Genomic DNA, 18,201 nt, shown 5'->3' on the forward strand with positions numbered 1-18,201 from the left:
CTGACACATACACACACACAAACATACATAAAATACATACATCAAAATTAACTCAAAATGGATCAGGACCTTAAATCTAAAGTGTAAAACTTACAGAAAACTTTTTTTTTTTTTTTTTTTTTTTTTGCGGTACGCGGGGCTCTCACCGTTGTGGCCTCTCCTGTTGAGGAGCACAGGCTTTGGACGCGCAGGCTCAGCGGCCGTGGCTCATGGGCCCAGCCGCTCTGCGGCGTGTGGGATCCTCCTGGACCGGGGCACAAACCCATGTCCCCTGCATCGGCAGGCGGACTCTCAACCACTGCGCCACCAGGGAAGCTCAGAAAAGTTTTTAAAAGAAAAACATGCCATGCTTTTCACATGTGTCTGTCCCTTTATCCTTTTAGCCTTTCAGTATTCAGTTTGGGCATCTCACCTCTGAGGAGTTCTCACTGGTCCTGGAAGGCTGAGCCTGGTTGGTCATCTGTCCCATGGGCTCCAGTAGTACCATGCTGGACATTTGCCTTTTCTCTGCTTGCCCAGCATCTGAGTGTTTTCATGTTTGGGGAATTTCCCATTAAATGGGCTTTGTTTGATGTGAGGGCCCACTGCCTGCTGCAGAAGCTAAGGAAGACATACTGTTTCCTGGTACCACGTTGTGGCAACTTGGGTATAAAAGTGTCATCTAGGATAGTCATTCTTTTCAGCCGGAGACTTTGAGTGTGGAGTGAGTGATGGAAAGGGACTGGGACATGGAGAACTCATTCTTGTGCTGGTGGCAGCAGCATCTGCCATTCAGGGGTGGTGCTAGTGATGGTATCCAGAGAGGGGTGGTGTCTGTAGTATATGGCTTCTGGGGGATTGAGTGGTGGTCCCGCTGCCAGCCTTCCTTCGTTCTTGCCTTTATAATGGGTCTATGAGCTGTGAAATCCTTTCAATAAATTCTTTTTCTCTTTAGCCAGACTCCGTTTCTGTTGCTTGCAAAAGAATCGTAATTGATTCAATCAGACTGTCATAATAGTATTGCACATTTTTCTTGCTTACTTGCCATTTCCTCCAAACAGATCATGGGTAGGGGCTCTGTCTTATTAGTCATTGTACATTCAGTACACAGCATGCTTGAAGTACATTAACTAATTGCTAAATAATGAGTGAAACATGCAAGTCTTCAACTTGGTTTCTCCATTGGCGTGATGTTGATATTTAGTGGTAATTACTCTGTGACTTTTGCATGTGGTGGACTTTGTAGTTTTCAGTGTTACTTGCAAGATATAAATATTTTGTTTGCCTTCTTGAATATTTTATTGGGAACTTGGAAGAGAGTTTGTAGAAACAGTTATCCTGAACAATATTTTTCCTTCACTCTATTTTTCTTAGTGTAAGTACTAAGTGAGATGGACAGGGGAACCCCTTTTATCAGGACCAAAAAATAAGACTTTGTGATCAACTGACACAGTAGCAAGCTGGTAGATTTTATGTGGACAGCATTGTAATATCAGTACACTGATGTATATTATACACTGGTATATATGTGTAAAGGCTCTCCATCTATGTCTCCTCATTTGTTGTTCCCATTGTTAGTTCCATAGTATGTGAGTCACTTAGGCTCAAAACCTCAGTTATCTTGGATGACTTCCTCTGTTTTGCCCCTCTAATTGGGGATGGCACTGATTGTACCTCTGTAGTACCCTTCCTGTTTCCTCCACTAATGTTTTGAGACAAATCACCATGACCTTTCTTGCATAACCTCCTCACAGGTTTCACTTTTACTGAATCAAGCCCACCTTGCACAGAGCTCCTAGACGGATCTTTCTGATGATACCTCAGGAAGCTTGATAGTATCTTGTGATTCCAACCCTGAGTTGATCTGCAGTGTTTCTTCAAATTACCTTTCTTACTGCACTTCCCGTGGTTTTACCAATCACATATTAAATAGTGTTCTTTTCTGGAATAATCTGTTTCTTGTGTACATGCTGTTTGCCCCCTCAACAGTCTCAGTATATTCAAATTCTACCATTTGGTTGACATAGAATATGCTCCAGGTTGCATTCCTTAACCCACCCTCCTTTGTTAAATGCAGAGATACTCTTTCAGATGAGCGCTACACCGCCCCCCCCATTCTGAGAGCCTGTCTTATCTCTCCTTTGGCATTATATATTATTGTACTAATATTTGAGGCAGTTGGGTGGATTTGAAAATGAAAGCATCCATGGTCCTCCCTATAGAACTTTCAGAGTTAATGAATCATAGATTTATCTCATTAGGTTGTAGAAAACCCAGAGCAGTATCAAAACCCAAACACCATCAAAACACTATAAGGCTTTAATGTTAATTTTCTGCCTCATGCAGCTACCAGTAGGGGTACTTATGCTTACGAAACGCATGGTTTCTTCTTTAAAATGATGCCTTGGTGTTTTGTTTCCTTGCTGTGAGGACTTTATTCAAATTATCGTTTGTTTTGTACTTTCACAGTCCATGCTCCGAGGGAGAGGAGGTTGCTATAAACATACGTTCTATGGCATTGAAAGCCATCGTTGCATGGAAACTACCCCGAGCTTGGCGTGTGCAAATAAATGTGTCTTCTGTTGGCGGTAAGTAAAAATGAATGGCCATGGTGACCAAATATGTGATGATCTGTAATAATCAATTTCTGCCCAACACTGTACTCAGATTTACCTAAAGCTCTGTTGTTTCTGTAATTAATCCCCTTTTTCATTCCTAATATTATATTTATGCATTTGTTGTTTTTTTTCTTGATCAGTTTTATCAGGGGCTTGCCAATTTTTTTTTTTTTTAAAAGATGCTGCATTAGGTCTTCGTTGCTGCATGCAGGCTTTCTCTAGCTGCAGTGAGTTGGGGCTACTCTTTGTTGCGGTATGTGGGCTTCTCATTGTGGTGGCTTCTCTTGTTGTGGAGCATGGACTCTAGGTGCGTGGGCTTCAGTAGTTGTGGCACGCGGGCTCAGTAGTTGTGGCATGCGGGCTCAGTAGTTCTGGCTTGCAGGCTCTAGAGCGCTGGTTCAGTAGTTGTGGCGCATGGGCTCTAGAGCGCAGGCTCAGTAGTTGTGGTACGTGGGCTTAGTTGCTCCACGGCATGTGGGATCTTCCCGGACCAGGGCTTGACCTGTGTCCCCTGCATTGGCAGGCGGCTTCTTAACCACTGAGCCACCAGAGAAGTCCTGCAAAAGTCTTTATTACTCCATTTTTGGAATGATATTTGCACTGGGTATAGAATTCTGAGTTGACAAGTTTGTTTCCTTTATGCATTCTTTCAGGTGTCATTATAGTTTCATCTGGCTTATTTGTTTTCTGATGAGTTTTCAGAAATAATTTTTAACCTTTGTTCTTAAGTAGTGTGTCCTTTTTCTCTAAGTTGAAGGTTTTCTTATTTTCTTTTGTTTTCATTAGTTTAGATACTGTATTTTTAGGCTGTTTTTTTTTTTTTGCGGTACGCGGGCCTCTCGCTGTTGTGGCCTCTCCCGTCCGGAGCACAGGCTCCGGACACGCAGGCTCAGTGGCCATGGCTCACGGGCCCAGCCGCTCCGCGGCATGTGGGGTCTTCCCGGACCGGGGCACGAACCCGTGTCTCCTGCATCGGCAGGCGGACTCTCAACCACTGCGCCACCAGGGAAGCCCTAGGCTGTTTTCAAAATACCCTGGTTGTTGTTTTGCGAGTTCCTTCGATCTGTGGTTAATTGTTTCTCATTAACTTTGGAAAATTGTTGGCCATAATTTTTCTACATTTTTTTCTGCTTTGTTCCTTTCTGGGATTTCAATTAGGTCTTCCCATTGCACTGCCTCTCAGAGAGGGTCTTGCAACAATATTCTACTGGTGGTCGTTACTGGATGCTTGTTGGCCTGGTGTTGTATGGCTGCGAGAGGGCTGCACGTTTTATATTGTCCCGAGTAAGTCTCAGTCTTGGCCAGGCACTTGCCATCTACCCCTCTCTGCTAGGTGTCATGACTCAAAATAAGTTGTAAACTACAGCTATAAGTAGCTGAGCTTTTTGTAGGAAACCAACCCTGATTTTATAATTATATGGACTCCTTCATAGGAGGTAACTAGCTGAGGTTTAATGCAGGGAGTCCTTTAGAACTTCTGCCTCTTTTTTCTAGGCACCACACCAATCCAGTGGGTACTGAATGGCGGTGGAAGATGGACCAGCCTGAAATGATCTTAAAGGAAGCCATTGAAAACCATCAGAACATGATGAAGCAGTTTAGAGGTATTTATTATCCCTCTACAAAGGGATGCTAATAGCCTGAATTAAATTGGCAGAGGAATTGCCTCCTTTGGCAGGATTTTGTCCTTGCTGGCAGTTCTCATATAGGAAAGTGAAAACTTTGTAGAAATATTATATATGTCTTGGCCTTTTTAGTTTTTACTAATAACTTTATATCTTATATGATGGGAGAATTAAAAAACTTAATTCAAAGCTTAGCTATTTATAATGTGGTACACTCAGCCTGTGAGTTTTGCCTGGAAGTATATCCTCATTCTTCCTAAAAACTTTTGCTATTGTTCTGTCTTGTTGGGTACAAAGCAGCCTTGTGGATGGACTGAGAATTTTAGAGCACTGGAAAATTCTTAAGTAATATCAGTTGGTATTGGGAAAGCATTTTTGAATAAATGCCTTACAAAAAAGGAGGGTTAATATTAATCAGATTTCCTCCACATGATCCACAGTGATGTGTAGAATTCTGCCACTCAGTTTCTAGAATTTCCTGATCCAGTTGTGTCTCATAGTTCAAAGTATTTGACTCTACTGGAGATGGCTGGTTCTCAAGCTTTAGTGTGCATCAGAATCGTGCATTAAAGTAGAGATTCCTGGTCTCCTTCCCCAGAGAATGATTCAGTAAGTCTGAGGTAGCAACCGAGAATGTGCATTTTGAGATTTCCTGGTGGTATCGATGTTATTGAACTGGGGACCATACTTTGAGACCCACTACCGTAGATAGATGTGGAGGACTTGTAAAGTGATATAACGACAGCTGCAGATGATCAACTGAAATAAATCTATTAGGTTCCCTGTTAAATGTGCATGCCTCTGTCTCCACCTGCCACTGGTTAGTCCTCTCCTCTTTATCCTTTCCTTTCATATACAACAACAAAAAAGATGAATTGCAACCATGGTTGTTTTGACATAGGCCCTCTTGTGGTGCTAGCATCATCAATGGGAGTCTTTATAAACCCCAGTAATTAGCATTTTGAAGATCAGGTGATTCTTTGATGCGAAGAAATTTGTTCGGTCAGGTCACTGCTTCTTGAGGTCTCAGTGCTTCTGATGTTGTTTTCCTAACATCACCCAGCAGTTCTCCAGGTCTCAGCGACACTGCCTGGGTGTCCGACAAATTTAATTCAATCCTGACACTGTCTGGAGATAGCATCAGGCCCCGCAGGTTAAGGATTCAGTCCTATAAGACTGCCCCCCACTTCAGCTGCCAATCACAAGTCTGGGATGTTACCTGTGCTTCTGGCTATAAATTGGAAGTTCCCACACCCTCCTCCTTGGATTCCTGGTTTGTTAGAGTGGCTCACAGAACAGAGAAACATTTACTTATTTTTGCCATGTTATTATAAAGGATATATAGAGGTCACAGAAGAACAGCCAGGTGGAGAAGTACATCTGGAATGGTCCCAAGGCCAGGAGCTTCTGTCGCCATGGAGTTGGCCACCCTCCTGGCATGCTCACCAACCCAGAAGCTCATCAGATCTTGTTCAAGAGACTATAGAGCTTAATTTGTAGCCCCCTCTTCCCTTTCTCACAGGTCTGTGTGGTTGAAAGTTCCAGTCCCTTAAACACTTGGTCTTTCTGGTGACCAGCCCCAGCCTGAGGCTATTTAGGGATCCTGCCCTATGTCACCCCATTTGCATAAATTTAGGTATGCTCAAAGGGGTCTCCTTATGAAGGACAAAAGACACTCCTACCACTCAGGAAATCCCAGGGGTTCTAGGAGCTCTGTGTGGGGAACCAGGAACAAAGACCAAATCTATTTGTTATTTTTTACCGCGGTACTTCTTATTACTCTTCTGATTTCCTAGGAGAAGTTGGGAAAGCAATGCAAATAATGATTCAAGATCAATAATAATTTATAAAGGATAGTCAGTTATACCTTTATTTTATTCTTTATGAATTTTCTAGAGAAAGTTGCCCTGTACATATTTGTGTGTGTCTGTGTATGTGCTAACCTATTGTACATCTTCAGAGATGCTAATAAATATTTTAATATTTCATCTTGGCTTTTAGTCTCAAGCATTTTTTTTTTGAACAAGTCATTTTCTCTTATTTGGATAAAGCAGTGTCTCTTACCAGTCTTTTGGAAAATTAAATGAAACTGTGTGGTGAAGAACTAGGAAGTCTCCACATCAGGAATTTATTAGCTTTTCTTAGACTGTTTGTTGATTTAGTTAATATTATTGATTGTTGATCTTCAAATAAACCATATGCCTTTTAAATAAATTTCAAGGCAAAGTCTTGTTTTCTTTTGGATAGTTACTAGTCAGAATTCTCCAGAGAAACAGAGTCAACACACCCACTGTGTGGGTGTGTGTGTGTATATATATATATATATATAGATAGATAGATATAGATTGATAGAGTGAGATTGGCTTAAGGAATTGGATCATGTAATCGTGCAGGTTTGGCCAATCAAAAAGATAGATTAAAAATAATCCATTGGGGTAGACCAGCAGGCTGGAAATTTAAGAAGAATTGCAGTTCAGATGCAGAGGCAGTCTGCTGGCAGAATTCCTTCTTGCTTGGGGGAGGTCAGCCTTTGTTCTTTTAAGGCTTTCAGTTGATTGGGTGAGGTCCACCCACATTAGAGAGGGCAGTCTGCTTTACTCAAAGCCCACTGCCTTAAACGTTAATCTCATCCAAAAGACACCTTCATGGCAATATCCAGAATAATGTTTGACCAAATATCTGGGCACCATGGCCCAGCCAAGTTGACAGGTAAAATGAATCATCCCTGGTAATAATATCAGAAGCAGGGAAATGCCAGTAATTTGTCTTTAGAGTCTAATCAGTTTCTTTTGGTTTAGTGCCTAAAGAGTCAGTTGAACCCTTAAATAATGGGGTGATGGCTGAAGATGTGTGTTTCCTGGACATCTGGGAATCTCCCTGAATAAACTGTGTCCCAGGGGACTTGTATGGGAGGAAGCAGTCCTGAGGAGTAGACATTCATTTTTCCATTCCGAGATGTCCTTGATACAGAACGACAATCTGAGTTTTGACGGTAATTTTTCTGACAGGAGTATTTTTGCAAGTGCACTTTAAATGGAAATAAGAGATGAATAAATCATGAGGCTGCCTTTCTTCACGTTAATAACATGTGTTAGGTGAGGTCGGTGAACACTAGTCTTTGTTGTCTGCCTAGCTTGTTGGAGGGTGCAGAAAGGTATACCTGGTTAGTAACCTTGTGCTTGCCTTTTTTTTTTAATATTTATTTTTATTTATTATTTATTTATTTATGCTGCGCTGGGTCTCAGTTGTGGCACACAGAATCTTTAGTTGCAGCATGCAGACTTCTTAGTTGAGGCATGTGGACTCCTAGTTGCAGCATGCATGCGGGATCTAGTTCGCCAACCAGGGATCGAACCCGGGCTCCCCCCGCCCCCCACATTGGAAGGGCGGAGTCTTACTCACTGGACCACCAGGGAAATCCCACCTTGTGCTTGCTTTAATCAGTAGGTATCTCAGATGGTTTGTCTTTAGGTATCCATGGTGTAAGAGACAAAAGGGTTTTAAAACATATATATATATATATATATATATATAGTCTTGTAGGGGGAGGACAGATACAGGATTGCAGGGAGAAAGGAAGAGCATGTCTGTGAACAAGTGAATCCTGAGTAGGGGTGAGAATGCCTAAGGGGGTGAGGGTGACCGCCAAACATTCAACAACTGCCATTCATTTCATCCTTAGAAATAGCTTTGATAGAGTATCTACTTTGCCCTTGTAATTCTCACAAAGGATTCTTTTTGCATACCTTAATTAATTGACTTGACAAAATGTTACCATGTCAGCAAATCATGTCTTTATAGAATCGACAATAAATTTTCTAGAAAGGTTTCCAAATTGGAACTGGTTGATATTTGTACACTGACACTCTTCAGGGTACCAAAGCAGTTTTTCTTTAAAGTAGTAGTAGAAAATAGGTGTATATTTGAAGGTGTGATGGGCAGTAGACAGGTCGGCACATGGGCATAAAGGAGCTCTCATTATATTTTCACTAAGATGAGAACTTCCTTAGTTTCCAATTTTTGGATGGTGGTGACTATTTGTTAATGCTTTTTACTTTATTCTGTGCTTAATCAAGACATTACTTTTTTGAAAATCTGTCTCATTGCTATCATAACCAAAGCAAATCCTGCTGTGAAACTATAGTATTAGAAAAGGAAAAAAAAAAAAAACTAATTACCAAAGGATGAAATACATAATTTGTAAGAATCCAAAGTTCTTCTGGAAGACTGGGGTGGTCTACGATACAAAAATGTTAATTTTTTTCTTTTTATTATAACTTTGGCAAAATGATAGAATTTTAATATTTCAGAGTATTATGTTTTCTATGTTCTTGGCTCTTGGCAGTAAGTAATCTGGTGTTCAAATTGATGGTTGTTTACTGTGGGCATTCAACTTGGCAGTGAGATTTTATAACTTCACTCAGTCTTTATCAATGGTTATAATCTAAAGTTTTCTTTTTTAATGAACCTGAATTCCTCCTGCAATCAGTGAAATCTCTATATTCTACCTTTTATTCATCCTTAAGGGTATAAATAAAACAGGTCACCCTCCTTTCTGGATAGTCAGCTTCAGGGTGAGGATGGTGAGACTAATGCAAGTGACTCTACCTCTTCTGAACCGAGTGCCATCACCTGGGTGCAGCTCTGACACACATCCTACTTTTGGATGGTAAAGATGCAGGAACGTAACTAACTCTAGATTTCATATCAGCCCCTGGTGGAGAGTCTATTATTTTTTCCTAGTTCCACATTTATTCCCTTTTTAAAATTTACAGTACTTTATTTTTACCCTTTAATATACCATGGTTATTTTTCCTTACTAATAACATGAATTGATCTGATTTCTTTTTTTTAAATTATTATTTATTTATTTTATTTATTTATTTTTGGCTGCGTTGGGTCTTCTTTGCTGCATGCGGGCTTTCTCTAGTTGCGGTGAGCGGGGGCTACTCTAGGTTGCTGTGCGCAGGCTTCTCACTGCGGTGGCTTCTCTTGTTGCGGAGCACGGGCTCTAGGCGCGTGGGCTTCAGTAGTTGTGGCACGACGCTCTAGAGCGCAGGCTCAGTAGTTGTGGCGCGTGGGCTTAGTTGCTCCACAGCATGTGGAATCTTACCGGACCAGGGCTCGAACCCATGTCCCCTGCATTGGCAGGTGGATTCTTAACCACTGCATCACCAGGGAAGCCCTGATTTCTTTTTTAATCTAAACTTCTTAAAAAATCGTATTATGAAAATGTCCAAGTATACACAAAATAGAATGGCACAATAAACCCCCATATCCTTTTCTCCCCTATTTAAAAATTGTCAAAATTTTGGCATACTTACTTCTCTATCTCCCCTTTTTTCTTTGCTGAAGTAATTAAGACAAATCCCAAGTATCACATTTGCCTTCAAACTTCAATATGAATCTCTTTTAAACGTTAGATTTTTTTCATCAACACAATATCATTATCACAGCTAATAAAATTATTATTATTTTTAACATGACTGTTTTCTTCCAGGTTTACTGAGGTACAGTTGACATATAGCATTGTGTAAGTTTCTTCCAGGTTTACTGAGGTACAGTTGACATATAGCATTGTGTAAGCATTGTGTTTTCTTCCAGGTTTACTGAGGTACAATTGATACATAGCATTGTGTCATGTACAACATGACAATTTGATATATAGACAGGCTGTGAAATAATTACCACAATATGATTAGTTCCATTTCCTTCTTAGTTTGTCATTTTCTGGGTATCTCCACTTTAGCCTTTCCTTAGAGGTCACTCATTAATAGTTTCCCTTACTCTAGCTTGGAGTCCTGTTTTACAGGGTGCTTTCCTAGCCCGTGATGATCACCCGCTCTCTCCTATGGGTCTGGTTCAGTCATTTGATGATCGTATTTTTGCGTAGGATGAGACTTGTTGTGCGTACTGTTGTTTTTGCCTCTGAGTGTCCAGCTTTAGCTGAGTGGCCAGCCTTGAGCACACTTTGAAGATATACTCATCTTTTAAACATTCCCTTTTCATGCATCTATTCTCAATTCCAAGGGCAATCACTGTCTTTTCAGTTATTTCATTGATCATCAAAGCAGCTTTCTTCCCATGACTTTTATTAGCTTTCCCCTTTATATGCATGCAAAATTAACTTTACATTGATTACAAGTAGGTCAGAATTACAGTGCAACTCGGCCTTTTTTCAAAATGCTCACTGCCGCCCTCTAAATACCACCATAGCAGGGAGAAATAGTTTTCAGAGAATGGAGTTCAGGTTTCTTTAGCTCAGCTTCCCATCAGTTCAGCTGACATCAAGTGAGTGAACCCTCTCTGTGAGGAAAGTCCTCGGTGCTGAAGGTGCAAATGTGAAGGTGACATCATTTGTTGCTAGATGTTTTAATCTATAGTTTAAGCTAGAAGTGAAGTAATGCGAAAAATAAAGGGTCTCCAACAGATGGTCCTCAGGAACGAGGTGTGCTGAAGTATACATCCAAAAGGAATGTCGGGGAGGCGGGGAAGAGAACACCGCCTGCTAATTGTTTTCCGAAGTTTATTTATGAAATAAACATCATAGTAGAAGTGGCTGTATCAAAGATATATTATATATGACTTTCAGCCAGGAGGGGTTCTTAGGAACATCTTTGGCCAGGAGCTATATTGTTATTTGAGAAGAAAGAAGAAAATGTTTTATTTCTGATTGGTCCAATCTTTAGAAAGAGGAATACTCACACATATCAATTATACCTCAATTTAAAAAAAGGCATAAGAAAGTATTCAGAATAGAGGGGGGGGGGTTAATCAACCCCCAAAGGAATAGGAATACTCTACATTGAACCTTATATCATTTTTTAAAAAAATTATTTATTTTTGGCTGTGTTGCGTCTTCATTGCTGCGTGTGGTCTTTCTCTAGCTGTTCTTAGTGGGGGCTACTCTTCGTTGTGGTGCGCAGGCTTCTCATCGTGGTGGCTTCTCTTGTTGCGGAGCACCGGCTCTAGGCATGTGGGGTTCAGTAGTTGTGGCACGCGGGGTCAGTAGTTGTGGCTCACGGGGTTGAGAGCGCAGGCTCAGTAGTTGTGGTGCACGGGCCTAGTTGCTCCGCAGCATGTGGGATCTTCCCGGACCAGGGTTTGAACCCATGTCGCCTGTGTTGGCAGGCAGATTCCTAACCACTGCACCACCAGGGAAGCCCGAACCTTATATCATTTTTATTTCTGGGTTATTCAGCTTATTGCTATGACCTTAGGATAAAAATTCTGGAATCTTAAGTTTTTGCTTTGGCATCTTTCAGTGAGGTAAGGAGTGCTTCCTAGTTAATATGATGACTGTAGTGAGTATTCAGGATCAGGACGCTGTTCAGGCTGAGAAATGTCACAAAACTTGCTTAAGAAAAAACAAAAACAAAGAAAACTAACAACGACAACAACAATAAAAACCTCCAAACCGAAAAACAAAAACAACAACAACAAAACAAAACCAAAGCAGAGTTTAGAGGTGAAAGGGATAAGGTTTAGGGAAACATGAAGTGAACAGGCTCTGTGTGTGTGAGTGAGAGAGAGAGAGAGAGAGACAGAGAGACAGACAGACACACAGTGGGAAATATCCCTATAGATTTGCTACTGAAATGTAGTGTCTGCTGTTGCCTGGGCTGTCCTCCGGCCCCAGGACTGCTTTCCATTAGAAATTTGGAGGATGTCTTATTTTCTGACATATTTCTTTGAGGACAGTGAAAGACAGCATGAGGTTGAGTCCCTGAGGGCCTTGTTTTTGGAGGAGCACTGTAATCGCCTCTGACAGTGAGCATGAAATAGAAATGTGCTTCTTGAAGGAGAGAACCAAGGTTTTACATATTCTCAGTGCCTTACTTTTGAGAAAATTAGGATATTTTAAAATCCCAGAATTATTCTTTTAAAGCCTTACCCACAGGCTTTTTCTTGGTCTTGGTTTTTGTTTGTTTTCATAGGTGTCTGATATTTATTAGCTGTAGCTCTCCGAGAAGATAGCAGTTGATCTCTTTGCCTGTAAGTTTTCCTCATTCTTCCCTGGTAACGTCCTTTGTTGGTCCCTCTTCTTTCCTCAGATATGTGATTGCGTAGACTTAAGTCCTTGGTCCTCTTCTCTAACTGCCTTTTTTGCCTTGGTAATCTGCTTCGGGCCCTTGGATAGAAATACCATCCATTTCACAAAAATGTTTATTTCCACATAGGCCTTTCTCCCAGAATCCAAACTTGAATGTTGGACACACATTCAGCTATCTAACAGACATATTAAACTTCACGTGTCCAAAGTTGAACACATGGTATCTACCTCCACCCCCCCCAATACTTGTTACCCCCATGTTACCCCTAAGGCTTTCTTACCGCCAACTTGTCTCAATTGATGGTGACTCTTGCTTAGTCCAAAAACTTTATAGAAATCATTGACACCTGTTTCTCATAACCTACATCCAATCCATTAGAAAATCCTTCAAACGTACCTTCAAAATAGAGCCTTTGACTATACCTTTGAAATAGGCCCAGCTGATAAGCCCTTCTTGCCACCTCCACTGCCACCACCTTGGTCCAAGCCACCATCATTTCTTGCTTAGATTATGTAATATCCTTGTGGCAGGTTAGCCTCTCTGCTTGCCCCTCTGTTCTCAACATAGCACCCAATGTGATCCACCCTTCTTAGGCCACCCTTCTCAAAACCCTGCCGTGGCCATCCATGCTACTCAGATTCCATGGACATGTCAGCATCTCCCTGCTGTCTCGGGTGGGGGAGGGAAGGCAGGAGAGGCAGGCAGGCACAGTCGGTGTGACTTTATGTAAATACATAGCAATTTCTGTCTGACTTTTTTGCTTTTTCATTTCTCTAAAAGCGTTTCTATATGGTACCAGTCCTTCTTCCACCACTTGCTTTAGTCTTGGTGCCCGTATCATAGGAGGAGGGTCCATGTCGTAAAAGAAGTCAAAAGCAGTCTTGAATAATCGAACGCTTCTGAGATTGCCTGGTGTCCATTGGCTTGTGGCACTGCTTCTTCTCTGTCTTCTTCCTCGTCGTCTGGCACTGGTTAGGAAGCGCTCATCTCCATGCAGTCATCTTCTGTTCGCTCCTCTGGTGTGGTGTCTGCTAGCTCTTGAATTTCTCCAAGACCCATATCTTGAAGCCCCACCTTTTTTGTTGTTGTTGTTGTTGTTAACTGTATCCACAATCCCTTTCGTGATTTCCTTGATTGGCTCTGTTGTAAATCCCGTGAAGTCATGCCCAACAAATAGACACAGTTTTCTGTAGCAGGAATTTATTGTTTTTGGCTTGATGGCTTTCACACATTTTTCTAGAACAAGGATGGCATCTTCAGTGGTGTAACCCTTTCAGACTTTCCTAATGTTCTGTCTGTCAGGGATCTGACAGTCCTTTCTGTAGACTACCATGTGTAATGAGCCTTAAAGGTCCTTCTGACCCCCTGATCTAGAGGCTGAATTAGAGATGTTGTGTGTGGGGGCAAGGAGACCACTTTGACGCCTTTGGTGTTGAACTCATGGGGTCTGGATGGCCAGGGGCATTGTCCAATATCAAACGATCTTTAAAAGACAGTCCCTTACCAGCAAGGTACTTCCTGACTTCAGGGACAAAGCATCCATGGAATCAGTCCAGAAAAAGTGTTCTCATTGTCCAGGCCTTCTTTCTGTACAACCAAAAGCCTGGCAGCTGGTTTTTATCTTTTCCCTCCAAGGCTCAGGGGTTAGCAGCTTTGTAGAGAAGGGCAGTCGTGATTGTAAACCCTACTGCATTTGCACAGAACGGTAGAGTTAGCCTACCCCTTCCTGCCTTAAATCCTGGTGCTGGCTTCTCTTCCTTACTAATAAATGTCCTTTGAGGCTTTTTTTTGCACCCCAGAATAGAGCAGTTTTGACTACATTAAAAACCCTTTCCGGCAGATATCCTTTCTTAATGATTTTCTTTGCTGGGAATTCCTTTGCTGCCTCTTGGTTGGCAGAAGCTGCTTCTCCTGTTACCTTGACATGTTAAAAACCAAGCCTCTTTCTAAAATCATCAAACCATCCTTTACTGGCATTACATTCTCGAGCTTTAGATCCTTCACCTTCCTTTTGCTTTAAGTTGTCATATAATGATTTTGCCTTTTGACTCATATTCATCTATAGGTATGCCTTTTTTATAACAATCCTGCACCCACATAAAAGCTGCATTTTCAATATGAGATACAAAGGCGTTTTGCAAAAAGCGCAAGGTTTTCACGCCTGCTCGTGTAGCTGCAGCGACAGCTTCATGAATTTCCTTTTCTTTTTTTTAAACAGTGGTCCTTACACTGGACTCATTTATCTTGAAGTGGCAGCCAACGGCAGCTGCAGATCTGAATCTGCGGTACATATCAAGCCATTCACCCTCTTCTTGTCATGCGATGATTTTTCTCTGCTTCTTGGGAGCACTTACAGCATCACTAATGGCACATCGTGTGGGTCCTGTGGTGTTATTTCAAGGTTCATAGTATTGCACAAACATGATGAAAACTACCAGAGAACTGCCAGAGATTGCCTTTTACTGCAATTTGCAATTGACTGGAGAGATGAACTGCTCACGTGGAGATGATGAGCCTCACGTGGCATGGCGTTTCAAGCAGATACTTTGCAACACTTGCGCTCAGTGTGGTAGCAACAGGAGATCCTAGGAAATTATTACTGAGATACAGTCGGTACTACGGTTAATTTTGTGCAGTTATGATTTAATACTGCAACTTTACGTTTGTTTACATTTCTCTGCACTGGGAATGGTGCTATGTGTGGTCCTTAAGTGTTTGTGTGAGTACGTTTTGATACATTTTAACTTTTTAAAAATTTATGTGTATTTGGGACTTCCCTGGCGGTCCAGTGGTTAAGACTCCGAGCTCCCAAGGTTCATCCCTGGTCGGGGAAGATCCTGCATGCCGTGTGGCTGGCCAAAAAAAAAAAAAATTTATGTGTATTTTATGGTAGTAAGTGATAAAATAGACAAGTATCTACATATATTTTATGCATTCGTGATATACCTAAGTTTTTCTTAAATTTTCTGGATATTTCTGTGCTGTGGGGGGCATCTGCTAGTTTTTTCAAATTGTCACAAATCTCCAAAAAATTTTCCTGTGTGTGTGTGTGTATATACATATACACACACACATATATATAAAAATCCACATATATGTGGGCCTGCACAGTTCTAGCCCTTGTTGTTCAAGGGTCAACTGTATGTTGAATTGAATGGAATTACCATTTTATTTAAAATAATGGAAATAATTGAATTTCTATTTCAATTCATGAAATAATTACTATAATAAAAATAAGATTTTTTTGAATGCTTATGTGCTGGGCCTGGTACCAGACCTGTTATTTCATGTGGCTTATTTCGTTGAATTCTTACAACTGTGTGCATGTGAAATTCCTATCTTATAGATTAGGGAATGGGTGTAGAGGGGGTGAGTGGCTTGACCCAGGAGACAGACCAGCCTAGTGGTAGAGCAAGAATTTGGACCTGGTGTGTCTGACTTCCAGTGGTTAGGGCCCGGCCACTGCTCAGTCATTCTGCTTTCTGAGTTTTAGGTTAATTTTGCAGTTCTGATTAAATCTGCCCTTCTACTCATCTCCCAGCGAGATTAAAGTTACTGATTTTTTTTTTTTTAACAAAAAGGAAATTTTATACTTAATGCTGAGTTGTCTTGGTAACACAGACTGCGTTACGGATCAAGTTTCATTTAAAACCTTGATTCACTTAAGATATTAGATTTCAATAACTTAAAAAATTATTCATCCCCCAAATACTGACATGAAATACATTCTTAGAATTGCAGTTAGGTAGTCATAAAAGAAGATAAAAGCTGCCACTTTTAGATTGTTCTGAGTTTAGCAGGCATTATGTTGGTTTGATGTCTTGGGTATTTACTTGCCCTTGCTTATTTCCAAGTAGATTGTGTGTGTGTGCCTGTGTGTGTGTGTAAAATAAAGTCACTTCCTGGAAACTAAAGCACAAGCAAGCAGTGAGAGCTAACTTCATTTTCTCCAGATTTGTTGTTGTTGTTCTTTAAGGTGATAGTGACTGGGATTTAATCATTTTAAGAAACCAGGGTAAAGGTGATGAGAAGAAAAACTCCTTAATGAATGTTTTTTTGTGTGTGCTAGGCCCTCTTCTAAAGCTTTTCCATGCATTATCTCATTTAATTCTAAGAAACATTCTTTGGGCTAAGTACTGCTTACAGTCAAGAAAACTACTTTTCAGAGACGGCTCATAAATGACTGAGAGGGAATATGAACGTGTTTCCTCCTACCTCCAATCTCGGTGAGGAATCTGTATCCTTTAGAGAGAATGTGTTCTTCAAAAAGAAACTAGCGTAATGGATAGAAATATCTGAAGTAAAGGAGATATATTTTTATTTGCCTTTTTAAGCAATTTCCAAGTCTTTCAAACTGTGTGTTAGATTGAGGGACTTTCAAGCATGCTTTTTATTTATTTATTTTTTTAATGCATGCTTTCCTACAGTACATCGAGTCTAGAGCAGTGCTGCTTAACCCATCCTGTCCACTCTAATCACATGGGGAGCATTTAAAAAATACGGATGTCTCAGGCTCTCGTCCCTAGAGGTTGCGATTTAATTGGCTTGGGATACTGCCTGGACACTGGGATTTTTTAAAGTTCTTTGGGTTATTTCTCAATGTCTAACTAGGGTCGAGAACCAATGGTGTGTGGCAGTGTGGCAGTGGATCCCCAAACATATTGGGATCACCTGGGGAGCTTCAAAAAGCTCCTGATGCCCCTGCCCCTCCCCCAAAGATGGTGATTTCATTGGTCTGTGCTGTGGCCTGGAATTTGGAACGTTGACAGTTCCAAGGTGATTCTAGTTGGCATATAAGTTTGGGGGCTTCTGGTTTATGCAGTGGTTTTTCACTTTGGCTGCACATTAGAATCACCTGAGGAACTTTTAAAGCTCCCGTTACTCTGGCTTGCATTCACTCCAGTTAAACAGAATCTTTGGCAGTGGACCTAGGCTGCTGTAGTTTACGATACTCTCCAGGTGATTCCAATATGAAGCCAAAGGTGAGAACTGCAGGCTTCTTTTTCTCTCCTCTCTTCTTTTGGACCGACTGCGTTTCGTTTCTCAATTCAAAATACCTGAGGAATGAAGGCGGCAATGATTGGTATAGGAGAGGCTTTCCTTATGCAGCTATATACTGAGTTCATTGTCTTAGACCAACATGAAAGAATGCAGAGCTAAGCAGATTATGGAAAGTAATACATTCTGTGTTCCAAATAATTAGCTAATAACAAAGTTAGTTTTGCCTGCTTGTATTGATGTAGTTTAATTAATACTAAAAGGAAGGATGAGATTGCTGATATAATAATTCTAGGTTTTTTTTTTCTGGTTTAATAATGTTAGGGTTGCCCCCCGCCCCCAGGCTCTTGTTTTGTAGTATTTGGTTGGTATCAAAAGTAATTTTGCCCTCTAAAATCAAAGAACCATTAAGAAAAATTTTTAAATTTTTAATTAAGAAAAATAAAAGTGATGTCCTCTATCTGTGCCTTATTGAGCTTGTTCCTTTCCACCATGTTCTCCAGGAGTGCCAGGTGTCAGAGAGGAACGCTTTGAGGAAGGAATGACAGTAAAGCACTGTGCATTATCCCTTGTGGGAGAACCCATCATGTACCCAGAAATCAACAGGTTTTTGAAGCTACTCCACGAGCGAAAAATCTCCAGTTTCCTGGTCACAAATGCACAGTTCCCTGCGGAAATCAGGTGAGTGGTCCAGCTTGTTAAGATACTGCTGCTTGACTCTGTGTTTGACTGAAAAGTAAAACTAACAGGCATTAATATATTCAGAAAGGACTTACTGATTACTAAGTACATACAAATGTTGGCTTTGAGGGGACAGAGCTCCTGCTTTTAAAAATCCATTCTATCGGGGAAGATAACATTAGTTTAAGAAATAGAGGCACAAATAAATTGCTGGGGGAATTCAAAAGAGAAAGCAATTTTTTTTTT

The 18,201-nt window shown here is 41.0% G+C and overlaps 1 protein-coding gene across 5 annotated transcripts in view; it reads left to right on the forward strand.

Annotated features, from left to right (window-relative positions):
* LOC307198930 (S-adenosyl-L-methionine-dependent tRNA 4-demethylwyosine synthase TYW1) overlaps positions 1 to 18,201 on the forward strand; it is a 286,923-nt gene that overhangs the window by 55,131 nt on the left and 213,591 nt on the right. For all 5 annotated transcript variants that reach the window (XM_079946281.1, XM_079946282.1, XM_079946280.1 and 2 more), the window contains 3 exons: positions 2,449 to 2,567; positions 4,092 to 4,201; positions 17,778 to 17,955. In XM_079946281.1, the coding sequence (XP_079802407.1) occupies positions 2,449 to 2,567; positions 4,092 to 4,201; positions 17,778 to 17,955 (407 nt within the window). The remainder of the gene's footprint in view (positions 1 to 2,448; positions 2,568 to 4,091; positions 4,202 to 17,777; positions 17,956 to 18,201) is intronic.

The sequence above is a fragment of the Stenella coeruleoalba genome, assembly GCF_951394435.1.
Source record: "Stenella coeruleoalba genome assembly, chromosome: 15".
Taxonomy (NCBI): domain Eukaryota; kingdom Metazoa; phylum Chordata; class Mammalia; order Artiodactyla; family Delphinidae; genus Stenella; species Stenella coeruleoalba.